Source organism: Xiphophorus maculatus, chromosome 23 (assembly GCF_002775205.1).
Source record: "Xiphophorus maculatus strain JP 163 A chromosome 23, X_maculatus-5.0-male, whole genome shotgun sequence".
In the NCBI taxonomy this organism is placed as follows: domain Eukaryota; kingdom Metazoa; phylum Chordata; class Actinopteri; order Cyprinodontiformes; family Poeciliidae; genus Xiphophorus; species Xiphophorus maculatus.
Window position 1 is genome coordinate 11,248,751 of NC_036465.1, and position 25,298 is coordinate 11,274,048.

Genomic DNA, 25,298 nt, shown 5'->3' on the forward strand with positions numbered 1-25,298 from the left:
AAAAAGTAAGAAATGAATGACATAATGGAGGAAAACTGGAGACACAAGGAAGGACCGAAAGAAGGAATGAATTTATGACAAAGTATGAGCGAGGAAGACAAGGAGGACATAAACAAGGAAGGAAATAAGGACATAGAATTTAGATGAAGGGATAGGGAAAAAAGTCTGAAGATGCAAATATTTTTTCCATACTCTTCTTTTCTGTGCTGATAATAATATATTAAAATCATATTATTTTGATAATATATAATTATATTATATTAAATAATATGATTTGAAGCATAGGAAGCATAGCATTCCTATGCTTCCAGACAGCATAGGAATCCTGAACTATAGCAGGTGAATAACAGTGACATCTCCAGTTACTAAACTCTTTTTCTCTGTGACAACTTGTCTTCCCTTCCACACTCAGGTGGCTAAATGAAATTGTACTTAATATCCCTGCATCATGCTGTACTTTTTAATGAATGGACCTGTCTGCGGTGCATGACTTCAGGCTTTTTTTGGCCACACTGTTCCCAGAAAAAGTTTGCTTCTCCGAAGGCCATTCATCATGCCCTGTACTCGAGCTGTCATCCTGTTTTCATTCATCCACACCATTAGGTGTGGTGCCACAGAAAGACCTCTGCCTATTTGGAGGCAAGACGTGTTAGGAGAGCAGAAATACGTTTAAAAGAGCAACTCCATAGGTTTGGCTGCTTTTCACTTGTCCTCATATTCACTACTTTGGTCTCTAGGCACAGAGAAAATGAGATGCACTGTATTTAAATAATGTGTGTAAGCTCACAGTGCAGCAAAAGGTGAGCCAAGTGTGGAGGTTATGCACAAGTACTCCATCATCAGGCCTCTACAGACTTCCAACACAGTAAAAAAATAAGCAACGATGAAAGCAGCATTTGCCATATATTTGTTTCAGTCTTCATTTTCAGGTCAAGCATGGCAATAAAATGCAACCAATGCTGTTAAAATGAAGCTACTACAAAGTCACATTATTATGTTCCCATTTGGAGACATTTAAATCTGAATGATGGCAGAACTGCTTTGAACAAACAGCCTGAGGCTGTTGGAGAAGAGACAGCCAGCAACAAAGTAAGGCATGTGCTGTACAGTGTGTGCATGATTCATGAAGTTAGGGGTCGATGCTGGCTTGTCAGGTCAACTTGTGAGGGACAGCGCAGTACAGAGAACAGACGTGTGTGCAGGTGACCTTCAGCGATAAAGATGGAGTCATCATCCATTCTGTTCCCATGTTTTCCACAACAGGCCAGGAGACAAAAAGTGCTGCGCTGGTCCCTTCAGATAGACGCTACAGTGTAGTATAGAGTAACTGCCCACCGGGACCTGCGCGAGGGATCGCATTGCAGTGTCACTGCAATACAGTGGAATGCAACATTCTCTCACTTCGCTAAGATAGGCTTGAGTGGATTACACACCAACTGCAGAATGCACATATTTTTAGTTTGATTATTAACCCACCCAAAGTACAATATGACTAACACCACATCCAACGATTATCTGCTGCTCACCCGGGACTGGGTCAGGGGGAATGAGGTACAATAACCTTCTTTTTTCCCCAGCTGGTTTTTGGTTTAGTTTTATTCAAAAGATTAACAATCAAACTCGCATCTAAATCTAAAGCAAACTCAAATCTAAAGCATCTTCAAGCATCTGTTCAACAGCTCAGGGCAGTCACTTTGTTTTGTACAAACTGTCTTTGTGTGTGAGCACTGAGTATCTAGGTTAATTGAATAAATGTGTTTTTGGGTCCAGTTGGCACAGCTGGGGCCCCAGAAATGAGTGTCCATGTTTGTGTGTGTGTGTTTGATGGCATGGCTGTGTGTGTGGTGTGGTCATAACCACTAGAACCTGCTTTCTGCCAATAGGCCACAGCTCATGATACACAGAGCTGTGGAAAAGTATTTTCCCTCCTTGCAGATTTCTTCTGCTTTTGCTTTTTTAGTCAAACATATTTGTTTCATATCAACAGATTTTAAAAAAGTATAAGACTGGAACATACCTACCGAATTCTGTTTATAAAAAGAGACACATGGCCTAAAATTAAACTGTAAAAAGACTGAAGAAGCTAAAGCCCCGTTCTGACTGATGTATGTCTTACCAGATCTTCAATTATTTCCTTGACAGCAGCGACAACCAGAATAAAGATCAGTGGCACCAGGGTGGTCCAGCGACCAGTGGGGGACACATCTGGGATTTGCTAAATAAAACACAATGTCACAATATTAGGTTGGATTTTAGTGATTACTTTTTCTGAAGCTTTTACCCTTCAAAAAAAGCATTTTATTTTGATGTGGGATCATAAATTCCCACCAGTAAAGTTGCTGTATATTACAACTGACGCAACAGAGAATGTTTTAATGCTTTATTTCTCTTCTCAACAGCTTTTCTCGGTTATACTAAAAACTTACATCACTAAATGCGGTTCTTCATCTGCTAAACAGTATGCATGAGCAACAAACATTTAAAAGCAAATTTTCATCAGGTTTTATAAATGTTGTGTCCATCTATTAGAAAAACCGATTTCCAAGTTTCTTAAAGGTCTGAGAAGTGATTGCTTTTCTTCAGAAGGATTACACAATACAAAAAGTGATACAGGTTCTTTGATAGATGAAGTAGTTTAATCCAGTACATGAAGAAATTAAAGGCAAACCTGGACAAAAACACATCGACATTCAGAATTTCAGGGAAAAAAAAAACACGGTCTGTAAAAATGTTCAAACCAGGATACCTCAAGTCTCATAGTTTTACCTTCACATGGTGTAAATTCTGTAATTCTGAAAAAATAATGTTTTGACAGTTACTATTTAGTCAAAAAAAATACTCAGCAAGAAGTCCTACACTGCACTGATATAGTAAATTGATTAGAAAAGTATTTTTAGCTATAGATGCATCTTTTGTTAAAATGGTCAGGTGTACACTGAAGGAACCCTATGTTATTCCATTATAGGCAAAAATGTGTTTTTCATTTCATTTCCAATTAATGTATTGAACCTTTAAATGTATTTTTAATACTGTGTAAAATAGGCTTAACTGAAATAAAAGTGATAGAAATTGCCAAATTTTTATCTGATTAATCATTAGAATAATCCCTAGATTAATCCATTATTAAAATAATTGTTAGTTGCAGCCCTAATGCTTCGGGCCTTAACATGTAAACAACAGCAAACCCACAGTGATAAATCAGTATTATACTCCTGGAAAGAAACTTGAAAATTGATTTCATGTCTCGTTCATCTGCATGGCTGTTTTATTCAAGGTCGACATATCGACACAGCAGGAAATGAGGATTCACACTGGCTGCGTTTCAAAAGGACACTGGATGGAGTTGTTTCCTAACCGCACAGCTTTCTCTAAGTGGGACAGTCTGTCAGCTCAAATATAAAGACAAAAACTCAAGTTTTTGTGCTGTACCCTCCTCCATTTTCTGCTGTTTGCTGGTGAGCTCCAAACACCTGAAATTCAAGTTGCAGCAGTCTCTGCACTGCAGTGTAGTACCTTAAAGCAGCAACCTGTACATATTTCATGTCATTTGATGCATGTTGAGTTAGTAGGTATAGAATTGCATGTATTTTTTAATCAAGTTATATAAAATACCGTGTCTGAGTGTGTGTGTGGTTGTGTGTACATATGAAATTACAGACATGACCTTCCAGGAAGTGATGTCTAGGTCAATGCAAAGTGTGGTTGGGAAAAAAAAGTAATTAACCAAATGGCTAAAATTGTATCTCAGTATTGACAAATGTAGCTGTTTTATTTATATTTTTGCATTGCAGAAATACAAAACTACTAAATCTTACCTGCAGGAGTGCAATGAAGAGAAAGAAGGCGTTGGCTGCCCTCCTGAACTGCGAGTAGAGGAACCGAGGGAGAAAGGTGAGAACGTTATATTTGGCCGTGCTGAAGAGCCGAGTCAGGCACGACGCAACGAGGTGATGGTGGGGAGCAAGATGAGACAAGAAAGGGAGAAAACAAAATAGGTTAGTTTGCAAAGTGTAATCTACAGTGGAAACATTGCTGAAACAAGAGTCATTCAGAGGAGACTTTAATTTTACCATTCTGACAACAGTCTCCAGAGTTAGTTTTACAGAAACATATTTATTTGTGTCATACAATGACAAACTGCAAACACTGGTGAACTAATAATAAAGAATAATTAGAGGCTAGGAGGTGGCAGAGGGGGCATAAAGACATCCTGACAGAGATGAGCGATGCTGCCTGTGCTGCTGTGGGGTTGGTCATCATGGTGGAATATTGAAACTAGAGGCGCTTTCAGCACCCCCACAGCCGAGCCTCCAGCAGGCTGATTTACGGCCGAGTTAAAGGGGGCAGTCAGAGGAGCCACTTTAGGAGAAGATGTATATACTGCTGCAAGCCAAGCCAGTAGCAATGCTTTGCATACCCCTGCAGACAGACAAATACAAACCAAGTATAGTGCCTCTAACTCGCAAAAGTGACCAAAAGAAACACCAATGATATTGCCATTTTAGACCTACCAGAAATACTATATATATATATATATATATATATATATATACAAATAAAAATATGGAAACTGTGGCACATATTTGTATTCCTTTGAGTCAATACTTGATAGAAACAACTTTCACTGCAACTGTAACTTTTTGAAGTATGTCTGTTAACTTAGCATACCGGAAGATGCAAAGTTTGCCTTGCCACAGGTTCTCAATTGAATTTAGGTCTGGACTTTGACTAGATGGTTCAAACACATGTATATTCTTTGATTAATATAATTCTGTTGTTACTCTGGTTGTAGATTTCTAATCAATCTCCAAATGGAAAGTCAATCTCCATACCAGTTTCAGAAGACTAGCAATTTCCAAAACTTTCAACCAGTTTCTCTATTCCCATTAAAGAGAAGAATCACACAGCATGATACTGCCACCACCAACTTTAGTTGTGGTTCAGAAGTTCTTTAACCCATGTATCCTTTACTTTAAACTTAATGATGCACAACTATTTGTGCAACTCTAGCACCCGAGGTCCTAATAAAATATACTTGTTTACTTGTACTTGGTTGTTTTAATAAGGCAAAAAAACAATCACAAGACATACAAGTAACTATGTAGTCTTCTTTTTGTAAGACTGACAAGTTTTATTAAACAAAATTGAGAACATGTATGCAAATGACCGATGATCTAAAACCTTACATGTTCTTAGACAGATATAACTGTTGCTTTGTAGCAGTCACGTGAGTCATGATCATAAGAGGAAGCTCAGCATTATCTAAGTGACCGGAATGATCAAGCAAACCAACAGGCGGTATGAGACATGCAATTAAGAGGAAGTTTCTTTGTGAGAGTGACTATTACACACAAGTATGGTAGTTGATATTGTGATCAGATCAGAGTTTTATTCAATCTTTAGCCTAAACTCACATGAGATCCGAGTGGGAAGTAAAAGCACACAACAGTGGCTAAAAAGTTGTGATGCCAAAAATATGGGCCCATTATTTTCATTCACTATAATTGTTGTGCTTAAAATATATATATATATATGTATGACTGCCTTCTTACACATTGATTTCCATATTAGAGTAATAAACTAAACTAAAGAGGGCAGTTTCAATAGCCTACTAGTTGAAATAAAAGTATAGCTGCAGTGACAAATACTTGTCAGCAGCAAGTGCAGGTGTGTAAAATATATATATATTTTTTCCCAGAACAAAACTAGCACACACATTGCTTAGCTGGCACTGTTCTGCTAACAAAACACAAAACTGAAGAGTCATAATTGTTATTAGCAGTGACAGCACACTATGCTGTTTACAGCAATGTTAAGCTGTTGGAGGTAACATAGGTTAAATATTTAACCTTTGACAGATGACTGTCAAAGGTTAAATAGATTTAAAAGCAAAACTCAAGGCATATACTTGTGTACTTCCTTTAAAAGGCACTACTCACCTGCATCCATAATCATTATTTGAGAGTATTCATTTTGCAACACAGTGTTAGAATTATACCAGTATTGGGAGTGAACTTTCAAGCCTGACCTAAGCAGGTCATGTACCTGGGAGGCTTACGTGCAAGCCTCCCACAGGTCAGGGAAGTTTTCCAATAAATTCTTTGAAACAAATTAGAGTTTAATGATGCAAACTGGGGCCATTTTCAGGTCGTTTGGTAAATAGCAACCTGTCCTTCAGTAAGTATCTCTTTAGTAACAAAAAAATTGCATTTCAATGTTGGAAACATGTGGCAAGTTGGTAGGAATTGCAAACGGCTACAGCAAAAGCCAAAATTAGTCATGTATGCCAGACTGGAATTGCAGTCTGTTGCATGGAAAGCATAAAAATGCTGATTAATAGATTTCCAATCAATACAATGCTATTTTTGTAATTAATGAACTCCTAAAAATTGTACAGGCCCAGTTAAAGGCAAACATTTTACCACATATTTGACCACAAAGCAACATTTCCTTTAATTTTATTGCACCTTCCACCTGACAAAGATTAGGTGAAAGTTGCCAATTAAACAATAGTGAGAATCAGCATAACTTGTACTGGAGATGAGAATGATCTAAATCAGATGGAAAATATATGCACAATTATATAACTTATGTGATAAAAAACAAACATGTGTCACACTAATATTTGCAATGGTATTCATGAGTGAAATGCATTATAGGACATACACTGTGTACAGTAGCAAAATTGCCAAGGCTTGTGATACAATACCAACATAAGCATAATTTACACGGTACAGTACCATCGCATATACAACATTTAACATTAAGCTATTTTTCATCGAGCTATGTTTCTCATTAACTTGACAGTAGTTTCTTTGATATGGTGACATGGAGCTTAGCTTTACACAGAAGCTCACATGGATGCTTATAAAATCAGTGAAATACATTGCTGATTTCCTTTGGAAAGTCATGATGATTAAAAAAAAAAACATATTCCACATTGGCTGGCTATTTAGCGCTTTGTGTGTTCATATCAACCATGCGTTTCACACAATAGATGGCCAACAAGGAAAAAGGCACGCTCATCTTTTCACAAGACAAACTGTCAACATTAGAGATTAATTGCCTTTTACATTAGTCTGTCAGCAGCAAGTGCAGGTGTGTAAACAATCCACAATAACATGAGCTACAGCTCCTTCACTTTGGATTTAATCCAGGTGGAGACTGAGGCGAAGATGTATTTAAGTTAGTAAAATTAGTTTCACTATAGTACACTGATTTGGGAACCTAAACTGTTGAAGAAATGTTAGTAAAAGTCTGAATATATAGAACATTTTTATAACATCTGAAGGTGACGTAGTTACTTGACTGTGCTATAAAATGGCACTATGTACCTGGAGTATACATAATACTGGCCCCCTTTAAAGCTTACGGAGAGTTCCTAATTTGAGTCTCCTTCAGTTCTTCTTTGATTTGTTAATATGTAAATTTCTTAACCCAGCGGAGTAAATAGCCTAAATGACCATCAGGATGCAGGCCACCAGGATTCCGATGACTAAGCTAATAGAAAACAATGTAATGTAGAAATATTAAAGCACAAAATAACTGATTACAGTATCTCACCATGCCATCCTAATTGATGCTTTCTAATCCTGATCCCTGAGGCACACTGGCACCGGACTCCAGGAGGCTTATCTGGGCTGGAGTGAAACAGAACCTACAGCAGACGCCAGCAAGTCTCTGCAGTTAATGTTTTATACATCTTAGATCCACTAAAAATATGTTATCACTTCTTCAGAGTTGCCAATTAAACAATGAAATCAGTGAGACTCTGCATAACTTGTACTGGAGATGAGAATGATCTAAATCAGATGGCAAAAGCTTGTGCATGTTTCCATTCAAAGTCTCCTGTTACTACACCTGTTCAGCTTACAGTCATCTCTGCGTGTGCATATACTGTACATATCAAGTTCCTCATGCAGGAATGCTAGCTGACGGCATTTTCCAAACAATTTTGACCTTCAAGGCAAAAATCCTGTACTCCCTGGAGAAGAGCAATAAAGTAGAAAGGTCAGGCTGAAACATCTGCTCTAATCCATTTCTAGTGCAAACACTTTAACACTACCTGTGCAGCTCATAATGCATCAGTAAAAAGGCTTCCTATCAACTACACAAGATAACAAGAATGTATTTATTTGCAACTGGGAAAGCCTTAATAGACGGCCATATTATCCAAGTAGTCAACGCTATTTATTTCATAGTACATTTTACTCATGATTTAATGATGTATTTATTTAATTTTGTCCCTTTTACCTTCCATAAAGTAGAAGAACAAAAACAAATAAACGAGAAACAGATGGAAATATTATTGGATTGATGGATGTAGGGACACAGTATGAAAATACAAAATAGTCTCTTGTACCATTCACAGAAAGCAGGAAAGTAGCAATTTATTCAAAAATAAAAGCTATTAGAAGAGTAAAATTTTGGGACTGAAACCATGAAGAAAAAAACTTTGAAAGGAAACCAAGTCTTCAGTTTCTGTTATAAAATTTAAAAAAATAAATAAATATATCCCGTTTTCTTGAGAGGACATTGCTACTGGGTCCTGAGTTTGGTGAACAACAAATCTGTGTTTGTAAAATTGTTTTTGGGATCATTTCTTGGCCACCATTGTATTGCAAGAGCACTGAGCATGTTTGATAGAAAAGGAGCAGCAAAGAGCCCCACTTAAGCTTAAACTGACCACCTGATGAAGTGGACCAGTCAGCTGCCCAACATAACATTAACTCAGCTCTTACATATAGAGACTCCTTTGTACCTCACGGATCTGTCACTAGATATAATGCACACATAGTTATTATCTTTGGCACATTTCAATGAATAACCTTCTTACCTGACACGATTGCTGCAAAACTTTGTGAACTGCGGCTGATTGAGGTATATAAGCCGGGCATCTTCTTGGTCAGCCAGTGACGTCTTCTCTGGTGTGTCCTCTGTCTTTTCATATCCTGCATCAGGCAAGAAAGGAGGTTTTAGTCTAAAGAACAAATAAAACATCAAAAGAACCAAAAAAGGTAAGATGAAAAGCTGTTTTGAAGTCTTTGAGTTGTCCAGTGTGAATAACACCAAAGGAGACCTTGGTAGGAGAGGAGGAGCCACAGTCAGGGGAAGTCTATGGAGACATTAGATGCTTTACTGCTTCAGATGGCAATATGCCTTATATTATTTTATTGTTTATATAGTGATATCGTAGATGATACTAAATAACATGGTAATTCTAGTCTTGAATTATTTGCAACACTTCCTATCAATCCATTATCTGAAAGAGTGGGTGTGGCTAAACCAAGTGTCAACTGTCACTGAATTGGTCATGAAGCAGACAATGAATTAGCAAAGACAAAGAAACATTTAGAGTTAAATTCACAGAACACTCACCTAAACTTTGGAGCAATAATCTGACAGCAGTAAAAAGTTTAAAACATCAAAGAAGTGGGAAGAGGATTTAGAAAATATTACATAGAGTTGCCAAGCTAATTTCTTGTAATCTCAACAGCAAAAGTTCGCAATAGGAAATCATCATATCAAGAATGAACAACAACACTGTTAACGCAAACCGAAGGGGATGCATATGTATTATATAAATAAAGTAATAAAAACTATATCTAAAAAGATAAACAAGAACATTGTCCATCTATTTTGTGCAGCTAAATAAGACAAGCAGTGAAAGACTGGGAATGTCAGAGTGTTTAAGTCATGGTCACCCAAAGGCATTGTGAAACACCATCGGGAGAATGTGGTCTGACTCAATGATCATTCCTTTCTTTTACAGGAAGTTTGAGCACAGACCACCCACTCATTAAACCAGTAGATTAAAGAAAAGTATGCGAAAGTAAATGTTTGTGGTCTGATTATTTAAAACATGTTAATAAAGTCTACATTTCAATTACTATTTTACAGTCAGGGGGCTATTTTGTTGCTGGATATGTGTGATTATTACTCAGAATTTCCTGTCCAATGTGACATCCTGCTGCAGAGACTGCACAGCTCTTATGTGAGAAGATTAGCTGATGCAGTCTGATGATTTGAAACAACACCACCAAAGTGCCTTTGTCAATGTGTAGTTGAACTATTTTACTGAAAATTTGTTTTATGGCTAAAGTTTCAAAAATACTCTGTTTTAATCCTGTAAAGAAAATATTGATTTTATTGTTTTCACTCACCAACACTTTCTTTCTTCCAAATAAAGCAGTTTTAAAACATGGAAGCAATTATTCTGTCCTTTAAAAGCCTCTCGTTGATTGGATGAAATTCTCCTTCCATCTCTGACATCACAAGGCGCTAGTCTGCTCCCAGCCTCCCACTGAGGTCAACAAAGTGGGCTGCAAGGACAACACTACTGAGGCGCAACGGGGGCTGCATGTGGGTTGCAGAGACGCTCATGAAGGTAGTGTGAAGCAATTTTTTATTGGCAAGGAGCCAATCCAAAACTGGCAAGGGTCTCACTTTGTAAGCAAAACTAACACAAGATGAACAGGCTCTGTTCTGCAGGTGCATCATGAAAAAGCCTACTTGGTGCAGAACAGGATGGTCTATGAAATTTATAAAAAGCAAGCTAGGTTTGAACTAGCAAGGTCTGACACTTATTTTTAAAGGTACAGCAAAACAAATTGTTGCCATGTTACCATAATTGTGAAGGTGAAAGAAAATGTCCTTGTTTACTAAATGTTTTAAAGATAAAAAAAACAAAAGTAATGCATATATTTTCTTTTCAACCCCCTTTATTCCAACAGTCCTAAATTAAAATCCAGTGCCTCTGATAACCTACTAAGGTTTTACTCAGTGTAAATTCAGCTGTGTTAGAAAACACTGGTGATGAAACAAAGAGGTTCAGAGATACATAGGGGAGGAGGGGATTTAAAGCAGGGTTAAGTTATGAAACTATATTCCAAGCTTTGAGAATCTCAAAAGTCCAGTTCAGACCATCTCTCATACAATAGAAAGAGTATAAAACATCTGCAAACATACTGGGACATGGTGGAGGGAGAGCATTTATCAACGAAGCAGCCAAAAGGCCTACAGTAACTCTGGAGGAGCTGCCAAGAAGCACAACTATGAAAATCATAAGAAAACCTAAAGGCTGTCCTGAAGGAAAAAATGGCAGGAAGAAATCATTGTTAATAGACAATGACACAAGAAGTTGTGTTTGGAGTTTGCCACAAACCATGTGGGGCACAGTGGAAGACGTTGTTGTGGTAAGATGAGATAGAAACTGAACTTTTCATCACCTTTTACATACCTTCCCCAAGATGAAATAGCAGAGGAGGCAGCATAATGTTATGAGAATACTTTCCAGCAGGCCGAGGAAAGATGGTGAGAGTTAATGGGAAGACGCAATGGGCTAAATACTGAGAAATCCTGGAAGAAGACACATTAGTGGCTGCAAAAGACTAGAAACTGGGGTGAAGGTCCATCTTCAAATCACATCACCGTCATGCGTCAGAAAGACCCAGTCAAAGTTCAGGAACAAATTTTCCTGTCAACATCTATCCAGTCTGACTGAGCTTGAATTATTTTGTAAAGATGAAAAGTTTTAAGTTTGTAGATGTCTAAAGCTGGCAGAGGCATACCCCAAATATGGTCAGTTGTAACGAAAGTGAAAGATGATTCTACAAAGTGTTCACTCAGGACTGAATAAATATTCATGCTCTACATTTATTATTTGGAATTTAAAAATATTTCCATATTAATTGTGTTTGTCTGTATACCAATAAAATATTTTAAAGTGTGAGGTTATAATATAAACATTCAAGTCCTTCAGTAATTTAGGTCTCCATAGTTGCCATTCTTTTCTCTTTTCACATGTCTGACTTAATAAAAATCAGCTAATTACCAGATGATAGAATGCTTAGATCAATCGATGTGTAATATTTAAACTTGTTTTTTATGCTTCTTTATAGTCACAGGAGTTAAGTTGTAACTGAGCTCCAATGTATAAGCATTGGAACTGAAAGATAGACAGCCTAGATCACACAAAAAATTTAAAAATATACATTCTGAGAAAAATTGTATCATCTTTTTCCTTATTTTCAATTAAATGTTTGGAGTGATACCAAGGGCAGACCCAGGAAAGTATCACTCAAACCTTCAGGTACAGAGAGTATTCCCTGACTATAAAATTATCAGGCTGGTCCTGATCACATGCTACTTGTTGCGTTAGAAGATATGGGTTGACGTTAAAGAAAAGCTTTTATGACGACAAAAATAGGAAACGGGAAAGAAAGTCATGTGAGTGCAGAAAAATGGCTTCAACGACAACAAACTGGAGAGTGGTGAGATGCTGTAACCAGAGACACTAAATGATATGCCCCAGTTGTAACCCTAGCTTGCTCTGCAGTGTTCCCTCCATGTCACGTCAAGGAAACAAGGTGGAAGACTGACACCGCCTTTAAAGTCAAGCTTTCCACTTTCACTGCTCCGTGCTTTCCTTCGCTTTCTCACCTTACCCTTTATTACTTTCCAACTCATGTTACGTAAACCCCAAATCTCAAATTCCAGTCCTTGTTATTTTAACAGTCTACTTAGCGTATACCAAGAAGTACCCAACAAATCTTATCTGGAAAGTTTCTCTACTCAGCATGTGTTCGATAGCTAAAAATAAACGGCCTGTTGTAGTCATTTGGTCACCAGGGAAAACATTGGGTGGTTATCCCGACCTCGTTATGCAAGATGTCAGATCAGGAAAGGTGGTTTATTGGATTAGTTTGGGGGGAGCGGGGAGGATAGTGTCAGCACAACAACAGCAGAGTCAAGTGTTGTGTCTTTGTCTTTTGCTCACTTAGGGACACACAGTGTACAGAGAGAACAGATTTCAAAAACAAATCTGTTTTAATCTGAGGTAGAAAGTCTTTAATCTATAATGCAAGAATTAACTTAAAAACAATATTGTTTGTAACACTTGAGGACAGGAAAAGACAGCAAGTATCACTGCAGCATGAGGCCATTGTGAAGAAGCAGGCCATGTGGCTGAGGATGTGATTGATGCTGCACCTCTGTGTTCTGAATGAGCCTTCGCAGCAGGAGTAGGCCACTGGGGTAGGCCAGGTGCTGCAATGCACCAGTTGCTGGTTGTGCTCTTATTTAACTTAGCCTCCTCCCCTCCCTTTTAGCAGCTACGGAACAAGATGAGAACTCAATTTGAGTAAATATGTTAAGTACGTAAATATTTCATCGATCTCTATGAAACAACCCTGACTTGTATTTGTATGTTACCATCAGCTACTTTGACCTTAATATTTTCATTTTCTAGATGGCACATATATAATTAGCTGGACATGAATTTAATAGGAATCAGACAGGAGGCATGAATTGCTTTACAATTTTAAAGGAAGTTATGTCTAACTTTTCAGCTAACTGAAATGTAAAAAAAAAAAATAGTAATAAATAACATTTTCTTGTGATTTGAAATATTTGTTCTCAAAAGCATTTGTGTGTTTCAAAATGAAAACAAAGGAAGCCAAGAAATGCACACAGCCATTAAAAAATATATATTTTCTGCCACATGTCTGCTGCTCATTCAGGTTAAGAGAAGGAGACATTAAGAGTTGCAGAAGATAACAGGAAGGCTAAACTGAGCAAAACAAAGTTGCTTTCTTATGCTTTTGAGATGTCTATAATAAAACAAGTAGGATTTAGAAACAGACAGTTCTGGAAACCTTACTATAATAAGTTTGACACTATAAGTAATAATTTGTATCAGAAGGTCAAAGTTTTACAAAAAATAAATAAATAAAGACGAGAAACTGGTCACAAAATTATTATCTTGCCAAAATTAACAAACTTGATGATAGAAGCCAAGACGTAATCCCAAAGTTGTAAAAGGGAGTTACGATAGAAAGATAAAGTGGACCAGCAAGAAAGTAGATAACAGTAAACCTGAGTTTTACTTTTGCTGAAGAAAACTAAGGGGAAAAAAACAAATAATGTCTCAGGCTTGGTCCTACTTGACTTGTAATAATAAATTAGTTCCTTTGATTTCTGATGTCATGTTTTACCTCCATTGCTGTTTGCAATGATTTAAAAAAACATTTTCTCCTAACCTTTGTTATGACACTGGAAAACATATAATGCAGATTTTATTGCTTAATAACCTTCATAAATTTCATAGATTTAAATCAGAAAAAGAAATTGCATTTTTTTTATTATTCCTTCTTGTGTGTGTGTTCATAAGAACTACATGATTGTTTTAGATCCCTACCTTATTTCTTAACATTACTTGAGGTTTCCTGTGGCGTCTTTACTAACGTAGTCCAACGGACAACGATTTCTATTGTATGTCTTTCCACATACATCTCATGACAGAAGCACAACTTCAGATTCCCTAATGTTGCTTCTGTTACACACAGACTGGACAACTTTAATTTCGGTGTCACAAGTGTTTATTTTTGCCTGCAACACAAAACAGAGAGATTTAGATAGAAGTACATGAATACATACTTCTGACTGAGCTTCTGACCGTTTACTTACTGACTGCTGTAAAATGCCCTATACAAGAAGTTAAGAAATAATAAGAAAGAAATATAGTCTAGCTAAACCAAAATACTGCTTTAGAGCACAATGTCAGACACCAAAGACAAAAATGTATTTTAACAATCAAAGACAGAACAACACACACCACAGTATGTAATCTAATGAGTAACGTCGCCGTCATACTAAGGACGCAGTGGGGAGTAGCGACTTAGCTTCCAAGGTTAACCAAACCCAGCTAATAAACATAACTGGTATGGTCACTTTGTGAGAACTTCATAAAATGAAATACAGCACCATCAAACATCACTGGACCTATTATACACAGACTCTGTATGTTTAACCTCACCTGTGACATAAAACAGAGCTTTTGATAGATACAAGTACACAAAAACATTTCTGACTGAGCTTGTGACCCTTGACCTTTTTTTTTTATTTTCTAAACATTAACTTACTACTTCTGCTGTAAAATGCAGAGAAGCGACAGTCAGTCGCGCTCAAAGGTGCTGCACTTAAAAAGAAGCAAAAAAAAACAGAATGGAAATTATTCCCACACTGATCTTACTTCTGAAGCATCTCCTGTGAGGTGGAGGGCCTCTAATCGGCAGCTATAAGAGTATAACTAATTCAAGTGCCACTATAACAAGCAGTCTGAGGTTGTGAGGCAGAACAAGGACTAAGGACCAGTTTCCTAAGTATAACTTAAATTCCAATGGCTTAATAACTTCCCAACATGATGTCTACCTCTATCGGGTTGGTTTATGCCTCCTATGGGCCTAAGACCCTCGTCAGGTTTCTGTTGCAGCAACTATTCTTACACATCTGATCCAATTTAAGGCTTTGAGTTGAACACTTTAATTGGATTGGGGAGGAGAAACAGGGTGGAAGCCGGAAAGTGGTCTAATACTGCAAATACTGATCTAACATTCAACATTAATCCTGTAATTTAAATATGTGTGTAATTATTCATCTCATCATCAGCAAAAACTGATGAGATGAAAGAGTTGATAGTTCCGATAAATTAAGTTTTCACAGAACCCTTTTAAAGAACTCTTCTGAAATCTTCTCTGTTAAGTTCAAGTCCCCTGGTTCTACAACAGCCTGTGTAAAACATATTGTGATTACTGCTATTAACGTCTTAGTGGAAGTTCTGCTTTTTATCTCTAGAAGCTACATTAACTCCAGTGTGCGTCATGACGTCAATCCCACTCACAATAATAAAAACAAGAAGGGAAACCAGACAAAAATTTCCTTTGAGCTTTATTATTATCCTTCTGTACTATAATAAGCAAGTTAGAACTCCACAGACAAGGCTAAATAAACCTCAGTTGGAGCAGCGAGGAGTGGCAGACAGCTCTGAAGGGAAAGCCTCTTGGGGAAGGATCAATGCCACTGAGAGTTGTAATATGTTTGGATGCAGGCCAGATGTCAGGATTATTGCTTGTGTCAGCCAAGATGCAGACTGGTGGAACAATAGTCAAGAGAAGGGACATATTTTGGACAGGGCGCCCAGTGGGAAAAACTGTCCAGAGGACTCGACTATGACATGATGGTCTTCCCCTGTCAGTCTAGAAAGGCTGGGCGACTATTGTACTGTATATAGCAGAGAAAATGTCAAGCAAGACAAATTCCTATCTTAAAAAACAAATTCTGTCCAATATAAAGATGCTTCATTTGTTCAATTATTATTACATATAGTTCATGCACACATTATTGGAATAGTTTTTCCCATCTATGATCATCTCTCATTCATAAGCTCTAGCCACAATTTCTTTAAAGATTTATATATAAATAAATTAACCAAACCTTTACATTTTTAAGCAGACTTGGTATGTTGCCTTGCCTTCATATTATTTTTTTTCTCTTTATTGTAGATCAAAGGTTTACAGTTAGTCGCATAAGTGCATCCCCAAACTTCCAAACATCAAGTCAAATATGGTAGAATAAATAAATAACACAAGTATGAAACTGCGCAACTCTGGGCGTATTACTATATTGTGCATTTCTATGAATACTTTTCATTTTATTCCAGCTAAAATCTAAAGTTAGCCATAAAAACTTACAATTTTCAACAAAAACTGAATCTATCAGCAACCAAAGATCATACATTTTGTTTATTCAAATTTAAAAATAGGTCAGCCTACTTGGATTTAATTATTTCATCAATAATGTTGTCTCAAATATTTATTTGAGCTGCAAAGGCAAGTTATTGTTTACTAGACTTTTCGTTTATTTCAAATGTACCAACACTAAACCTTGTAGGACGCCATATTTGACATCTTTGCACTATGATATTTTCATAGAATATATCAAATGGTTTTTGTTTGTCAAATAACTACATAACCATTTATCTATTAGGTCTGTAATTTTTAAAGTACGCAGTCAAGTACGGCATTTAAAACTATAAATTTCTCAGAATACAACACATCCTGTCTAGTCTCCCTTAGACACAAAGCTAGGACCGATAAGCCTGACAGGTTAGTAAAGTGTGATTGAAACTGTCTGCCTGGACAGAATCAGGCTCACTCAAAGCTTATTCAATAATAAAGGAAATGGGAATAAGAAGCAGGAAGGTAGTAACACTTATCCAACACCAGGAAGTGAACACCAGTCAAACCAGTTGAAAGAAAAACAACAGATCTTAGCATTGTCATTGTTGAATGGCACTTAAACAGAGGCTCCTTACCATCATTAAGGTTTCATATTAGTTCAGAAGTGATGTAATTTGTGATCTCTTAATGGGTTTGCAAAGTTGGCCTAATATACCACGTCCTTGTATATCTGTATAGCGGCACCAACTCTCTACATGATGCATTCAACCCAGATAAATATTTTAGTGGACAGAGCAGCCTATTCAAGGCTGCAGTCTATTTATGGCCAAAGTCTCAGAGATAAAAATCATCCTTTTCTATCTTTCCACTATTTGTGAATGGAAGGAAGGGCTATTGGAGACTATAGGTACTGCCTCAATCTAAGCTACATCCATAAGTCTCTTATCAGACCTCGGTGCTGTAACCAGCACCCACAACAACAGGGCAGCTGCAGAATTAATCCCTCCGCCCTGTTTGGCTCCATCTGGCTCCTCATAGGCTCAGGCAGACTGTAGCGGGACGAAAAGTCCGGGGACAACGCAGGCAGCTGGGTCTAGCAGTGACATCACAGGGATGGCCTGGCTGAGCTTAGTGAGGGATCTGCCGAGAGACAAGCCTTTCCACTCAGAGCGACTTTATGAATGATCAAACACAAGAGCATATGCTATACACTTTGCACATCCCTGCAAATGCTTCGAATGTCAGCAGCATTGATATATTATGAAGGCATCAAAACCGTTTCAAATAAGGCCCCTGAAGGATTTCTTAGGCTAAAACAGCAGCTTCCAGCATGCTAAATATAGATTATGCTAAAATGCTGATGTTATGCAAATCTTAGCATAGCTTGTTGGAATACTAATAAAGGCCAATTAGCACCTTGCATAAAAAAATCATTGCAGGAACCGAAGACTATTATGTGCTCAGTTAGTGTTCAGCTATAAACAAAGACAACAATGTGATGTAAAAAAAATAATAAATAAAAAAATAAAATGCCATTCTGTTGGCAGAGATTCATGAAAAGTTAATCAGGCCAAAGCTAATTAGACATCTTCTCTGGATCAGAGGTAACACATACACTGAAAAGCAACCCCACTCTAAAGATGTTTCTTTAAATATTTACAAAAATATTTATCACTAAAATCTTTTAGAAAATACAGCACATTAATTGTCTGCTTTTGTTTAAAATAAGGCCCTAGGAATCAGCTTTAATAGCTATAAGACAATTCCAAATTTCTGTGTTCTAAATTACAATTAGAAAATGAAACTTAGAAATGCCATTCTGTTGGCAGAGATTCATGAAAAGTTACAAATAATTTAGGAAATACTTTCAACCAAAACAGGCCAGATATTGCTATCAAGACATAACAAGTTTTGTTTTGTTTTTTCCCCTCCAGAGGGTCTTTTGTGGGCTCTAGTGTCCCTTATATGAAAGTAGGCTGATTAAATTCGGAATTTATTTATGTTAATCCTAAACTAAAACCTATTTGATCAATTTTCTTGTTTATTTATATGTATCAAAATTAAAACTAAATACATTTTAGTTTTAGTAGTATAAATCAATTACTATTTTGCATAACAAGAAATAATTATTTTTTAAAAAGCAGTTGCATCATGTTAAACATTTTTGTGGAAATACCAGTATAACTGTTTTTACTAAAGGTCATCATTCAACAAAAACCTCATAACACCCCATGCCTAAAACAGACCAAACCTGTTTTTATGTTATTATTCCAGGGTTAGACTTATTAGGCAGGACAACCAGGATTGTGTCTGTCTGACCGGTTTAGTAGGATTCAAACTTAAAAACAAACAGCGTATCTGTTCATTCATGCTGCCTAAAAAGAACCTGTGTAAACTACCATAGCTCAGAGATCGTGTGAAAGGGATGAATATATTCTGTGCATATGTTATTATCCAATGTGCATTTTCATTTTAAAAAACCCTAAAATTGTCATTTAAAAAATTTTTACTTGGCATTTACCAAAAACCGACAGGAAAATTAAAGAAAGGATAAAAATGACAGCCAACCAGGCTCATTTCCATCAAATACCATCTATAAATAACTGCAATAATGAAATGGCAGATAACAATTAATCCTAGTCAGTGTTTTAAATGATGTCAACTGACCTGATGTGTCGCATCTAATGAGACCATTTGCCAGAAACATCTGCAAATTATATTGCACGTCTGCAGAGAACATGCCCTTTTCTTAAGTGCATTGAGGAAACATTTATGTGGACCTCATACTTGTCTAATTGATTCAGGCCTAAATCTTTAGAGTAGGTCATCTGTTAATATTAGTTATGGCGCTTCTATTGTAGGAGCACAGACTCTCATGAAAGCGATCACTTCATGTGCCATTAACATCACCATCTACAGAACATGACCTACATATGTCAAATATTGCAGGGCTATAAATTAAAAGAAAATGTAGATTAGGCTACAGTTTCTTGTAACCCAGATATTGCCTTAGATATCTGAACTGGTAAAAGATCACTTACTCAGAACTGTGAACCAGTATCACAAATGCACGTAGATATATGTGATAAGATATTAAAAAGAAAAACGCTTCAATACATGGGTAGTTCAAATTATCCATTTATAGATAGTTTGAATCCATCTATAGTTGATGGTATAGAATCAACTATACTATCTATGTATAGTTGATTATATACATAGGTAGTATATAATCTACCTATGTAGTATGTAGTATATATACTACCTATAGTTCTATACTATAGAATGGATAGTATAGAACTATCCATTCTATACATGGATAGTTGGAACTATCCATGTATAGAAGAGGCACTATGACCTTGTTAAGCCAAAATCTAAATTAGACACAAATTAGACACAATCAGGCCCATAAAATCCACAAGCTCTGGGAGGATGGAGGTGCACAGGGAGGTGAAGGACAGCAGGAGTTTCATCTTACCCACCATTGATGGTGCTGCTTTCCTGTGGAGAGCCTGCCAACACTTCTTCATCAGACCTCATCATCCCACAGCCTCACTGGCTGTATTCTTGCACATAACCTTGTTGCATTTTCTTGCTGTGTCACAGAGACACACCCAGATCAGAAAAACAACCGGCAACTGCTAGGATTGTTTGGGAATATCGAGTTTATCAAATGAATTCTCGTCATCTTTTACACCACAAAATACTAATTTATGACACATCTGGAGGTTTAAGCTTCCTTTCTACCATCAATGTAGAGATTATTTTGCAGGTGTTAATGGAAAGAAGATTTTAACTGTGAATCACTGAATTTATGTTGAGAGACTGCAAGATTCCAGAGATTCAAGTTGTGATCACAAAGTGACAATTGTTTTCAACCGCAAAGCATCCCATATTAGATGTCTTTTAAATAGTTAAATTCACACAGATGGCAGATGGGAAATGTACCCAATCCATTAAGCAAATCATAACACTTGAGAGGCATCAATCAGAATTTTATGTCCGATTTCCAGTATCCAGTTTTTGCACAGTTCAGGCCTAGCAATGCTAATTTCACCAAAATCCACATTTTTCTTTAAAAATTGCAATATAAAAAAAGCTTTGAAAATACAATTACTAATATTTCTCAATTTATAGACTGAAGCACCTGACCACCTGAACTTGTCATAAAATACATTTATTTTAGACTATTAAATCTGCTCTCACTAAATTAACTTTAGACTGTTTTCACACTTAGTAGTCTGGTAAACTAGGTTCAGCTGAGGACCAAAGTTGTAACATTTGTTACATATTCAGCTGTTGCAGTTTGCTTTCACACTGCACTGTCAAACAAACCAAAACTTTTGAAAACCTATTTACTGCCTCACCTAAGATGAGGCTGCACCAAAAACCACTGAAGAAAACACTGAGCACTGCGTCCTTCTTCACAAAAAGTAAGTAAAAATAGAGCAGAGTGAGATATTGGTGGTTGTAGGATTTCTTTTTTGTCTCTGGCAAAATACCAGAAGCCATTTCTCCCACAGGTGCTGATTCGTACATTAGTTTTGGTTGCATTTACCAGAATCCCCTGCGCTATGGCCCGCTTCTGCTTTTGGAAGGACCTTCAGTCCACTTGCATTCAGATATGAATTCAAATTATACCAGAGTTCACTTTTCCCAAACCAAGACCTAGGTTTTAGAAAGACTAGAGTTTGATTTATTTATTTTTTGTTCACATCAGAGTTTAATTGCATATTTACACCTCCCTGTCAGAAAACTAGATTTTGATTGAAGCGGACTTAACAGGGCTGGTGTGAATACACCCTCAAACATCTTAACTAAAATGAAAATACTTTTTACCTCGTATCAGCACCCACACCAAAGATTATTGTTGTCAGCATGACCTGGTAGCGCTTTGCACGGTGTGCTCACTGACTGGGAAAAGAAGAATCATTTTTGAGTTTCCAACTGGCTGATCAGTCAGGTCCAATCAAGATGAATCTGGTTTCTTGGTGCAGGAAAGCATGCATCTATGCTTTTTTATGTTGAATTTTGCATCGACAACAGTTGTTATTGTTTTTATCACTCTTATTTCTTTTCAATCACCAAGATTTTCTCATCACTTTCCATGAGCTTCATCATCACCAAACCTAAAATCTGAGAGGACATCGAGGGCTGAAAATGTTAATGCAGCTGCCCAAACATTGGTGTGCAAATGCATAGCGCTTAGCAAACATTGCATCTTTGCACCATCCAGATATAATGTCTAGCCAAAACACTGATTTCAAACAAACACAAAGATGCTATTTTATTGCTTTTATCAGAAAACACTAAAATATCTAACAGAGCAAATACGACTAAGACTGGTCATACGATGTTGTGCAAAAGTGTATCATTTTCTGTGTAAATGATACACAGTTAATCATTTACCTAATTATTATTTTATTATACATTCTAAAAGGCGTACTTTTGGCTTTCACAACACAAAGAATTTCCAAACTAGAACACTGTAAAATTAGCAATCAGTAAGTTCAAAAAGGGCATTCTAGGCAAAAGTGGGATTAAAATAAACATTGGCAAAAACATACTGGTCTGGAGCTGCCTTTGCTTTCTCCACATTTTAGAAACTGTACCTCCTTTTTGTCTGCACTTGCACAATAGTTCTTATACCTAATGCAGCAGTTTGCGATGCACAGAGAAGAGTCATTGAAGTGAGCGCAGTCAAGAGTCTGAAGAGTAACAAGGTTAGACCGGCAGCAGGTAACCGATGAAGGCAAGACGTTAAACAGAAAGCAGAGAAGAGGAGACGTCCCATTCCAGCACATAGAGAAGGAAAGCCCGAGGGGACTTGATATATCACATTGGCAGCTCGAGACGAGGGATTTAGTGGCGTGTTGGGCTTCTGTGCCACATTATTATCAGCCGGTGATCCGCAGGGCACACAGGTAGCACTGGATCCCTTCAGAAGAGAGAAGTCTGTCCCCCTCCAGTTTCTCCCTTCATGCTGATACCACAATTCAGACAGACTGAGACTTAGCTGGTGTTATTGAAATGCTACAGGGGGAACATCCCGCTTCACTTACACTTGGGAATAAAACCTTAAGACAGGCAGGCAGGCAGAGAGAGAGGTATAGGGCTTAAAGAAACAGCAGATTATTTTGTGTCTCACAGAAAAAGCATGTTGGCAGTAGGAACTAAGCAACAGCTTCCTGTCAGGACAGGTTTTACCAGCCTGTTCTCATCTTTAGAGTAAACTACACAAGGGGATTTTACCCATCTGCAGCTAAACATGCAAGCTAAGATAGCAAACTAGATGCTTGTCCCTTTCTGCATCTCATTTTAACTGTTGGTGGCATTTGTCAGATTCTCCATCTAGACCAAGGAAGAAGTGATCAATCACCTTCTATTGTCCATGGAAATTTGTGTTCAAGAGATTAGAATCTAAAGGTCCCTGCCTTTCGTTGCTGATTTACATATTAAATGTGCCGATCGTTTCGTGTGTCACATGTGTGCCAAGTGTACTTGATAGGGTTATTTTGGCAACGCATTCCAACAGATTGGCAGAGATGCCCAATGTTTCCACCACACAGTAAAGAAGAGTGACACGGAGTGAAGTAACACGTGGAAGCCAAGACCGAGGGGTGTGCGCAGTATGCAGAGCTGACGGACGGGCCGCTGATGGATTAGGTGGTAAGCCTGGCAGAGGGTTGCCCTTGCTAGATGGATGTCTGCCCCGTGTGCTGGGGTGATTAAAATAAAATAAAAAACTGGTTGGGGGTTTGATCTGACTCATAAAAACACCAAAAATAATTATGTGACACTGGTAGGCCTGTCACAATAACACATTTTGCTGGAAGATAAATTGCTGGAAATAATTATTGAGATAAATGATAGTATTGTTTTGCTGAGATCATTTTCATGGAATATATTGATATGGCATAATAATGTCAGAATGTCTTCTCAAACACCCATAAACTTTCATTTTTGTAAAGATCACTTGACACTGGAGCTGGAAAATATTTTAAATATTCAAAATAAGCCACAACAACCAAAACCAATAAATAAAATGGATTATGATGTCTCTGTAAACAAAATGTTCCTTTAAAAAATATATCAAAATGGAAGTTATTGAGCTCATTTTTGATTTATCATGCTACTAATTCAGACTTATACACTGGACTGTCCATTAAAATGAAACAAATCCAAAGCCATGAGACAGCTTCATAGCTTATCAAGCACACAGATAGGAAAAGAGCTCAACTATTTCCTCTTCGTAAAACTAAAAAGTAGTGTAAGCATGAAAGCAATAGCTGATGCATAATTAATGTTTTTATTCTTGAGACTCCAGCTTCTACATTGAGAATCTACATTGTCAACAGTTTTAGAGAAAATCTATATTTTGTATTAAATTATTTAGGTTTCTACCAGCAAACTGTTTATGAGCACCTAAAGAATAGCAACAATCTGTGATGAGATGTTGGCACAAAGTAAGGATGCACCAATCAGAATGTTAAGTGCCAATCTATGGTTTCTGGAAAGCTTTGCCCTGCTGATTATAGCTGATTCTAATTTCTCTTCAAATACTTTGACAGCATTCAAAATATTCCTTTACAATCATCCTGTTATGAGTGGTCAATTACTAATATTAGAAATTGAGAAAGCAAAATGGAAAAGAAAAAAAAAATAAATTGAGAAAGCACCACAGTACTGCCTTATAGATAAATCACTGTAAAACAGGATTTTTCTACAGCAGTGCAGTGTAGTTTGTCCTCGTTATTTCAGAACAAGGACATGAGATTTTAAACTGACTTTAGTATTAGCATGGTTAGTGCACTAAGTTTTATTAAGCTTGCGTTGATATTACAGATAGCACAATATATCCGCTGAGAATTCTACTAAAATTATTAAATGCAGAATGCTCCATCAGGTTAAAATGGAAAAGGTTTCCAGCAAATGGTCCGAGACCGGGACTCAAACCCAGAACAACCGTGATGATGAGTGAGTTTTACCAACAAACCACCAAGCACCCCAAAGTTTCCTTTTTAAAATTGATTGTTACATTCTTGGACGTCCTGCAACTTCCTTTTTAGCACCCTGCTAATTTAAACAAAACAGGAAACTTTTGGTCTGATTCCCCCAGTAACCGTAGCCACACCAAAGGCAATTGCAGCCTGGAAGAGCTCAGCGTGGCTTGGAAAAAAAATGTCTATTTTTTCCACCCCAAACAGCAGGTCATCACTATGAGACAAACTGAAAATTGTCCAATTTCGTGGTCATCTTCCAATCTCACTGTCCATGTACAACGATGTTAACAACTCTAAAAAAAATATTTCCTCAGTTTCTTTCAGCAAGACCTAAATTTCTTCTTTCAGAATTTTTTTTTATGTTGTTCTGTAGCCATCTGTTGGGACAACAGTAACTCAAAGTTAAAAAAAAATAAATAAATTTTAAAAAGCAGTCAAAGGGTATTTATTAGATGATTTTTCAAAACTCAAACACAGAAATAGAGGTGAGAAAAGTGCCGCTTGATATGAGCCTTGTAATTGTCTAGCTGTGAACTGTTTCTCTTCTGAATTATCTGTTGATAGGCGGGTGAACAGACTTCAACACCAATATCAAATATTGCTGGCAGCTAGTTCTACAACAAAGTCACTGCATAGCAATTCACTGTTAGTCAAAAACTATGAGTTGTCCATGTTTTTAGGTTCATCCACAACATTTTAGGAGGTAGATAAGCAAACAGAAAACTCTCAATGAATTTGTTTCATTTCACTTCTACAGGGCGAGCTAGTTGCTATGCAGCCA

General features: G+C 37.1%; 1 protein-coding gene across 8 annotated transcripts in view; it reads right to left on the reverse strand.

Moving 5' to 3' along the window:
• atp8a1 (ATPase phospholipid transporting 8A1) overlaps nt 1-25,298 on the reverse strand; it is a 104,221-nt gene that overhangs the window by 76,853 nt on the left and 2,070 nt on the right. For all 8 annotated transcript variants that reach the window (XM_023328990.1, XM_023328988.1, XM_005802072.3 and 5 more), the window contains exons 2-4: nt 8,837-8,951; nt 3,816-3,915; nt 2,117-2,215 (exon numbers count right to left, since the gene is read on the reverse strand). In XM_023328990.1, the coding sequence (XP_023184758.1) occupies nt 2,117-2,215; nt 3,816-3,915; nt 8,837-8,951 (314 nt within the window). The remainder of the gene's footprint in view (nt 1-2,116; nt 2,216-3,815; nt 3,916-8,836; nt 8,952-25,298) is intronic.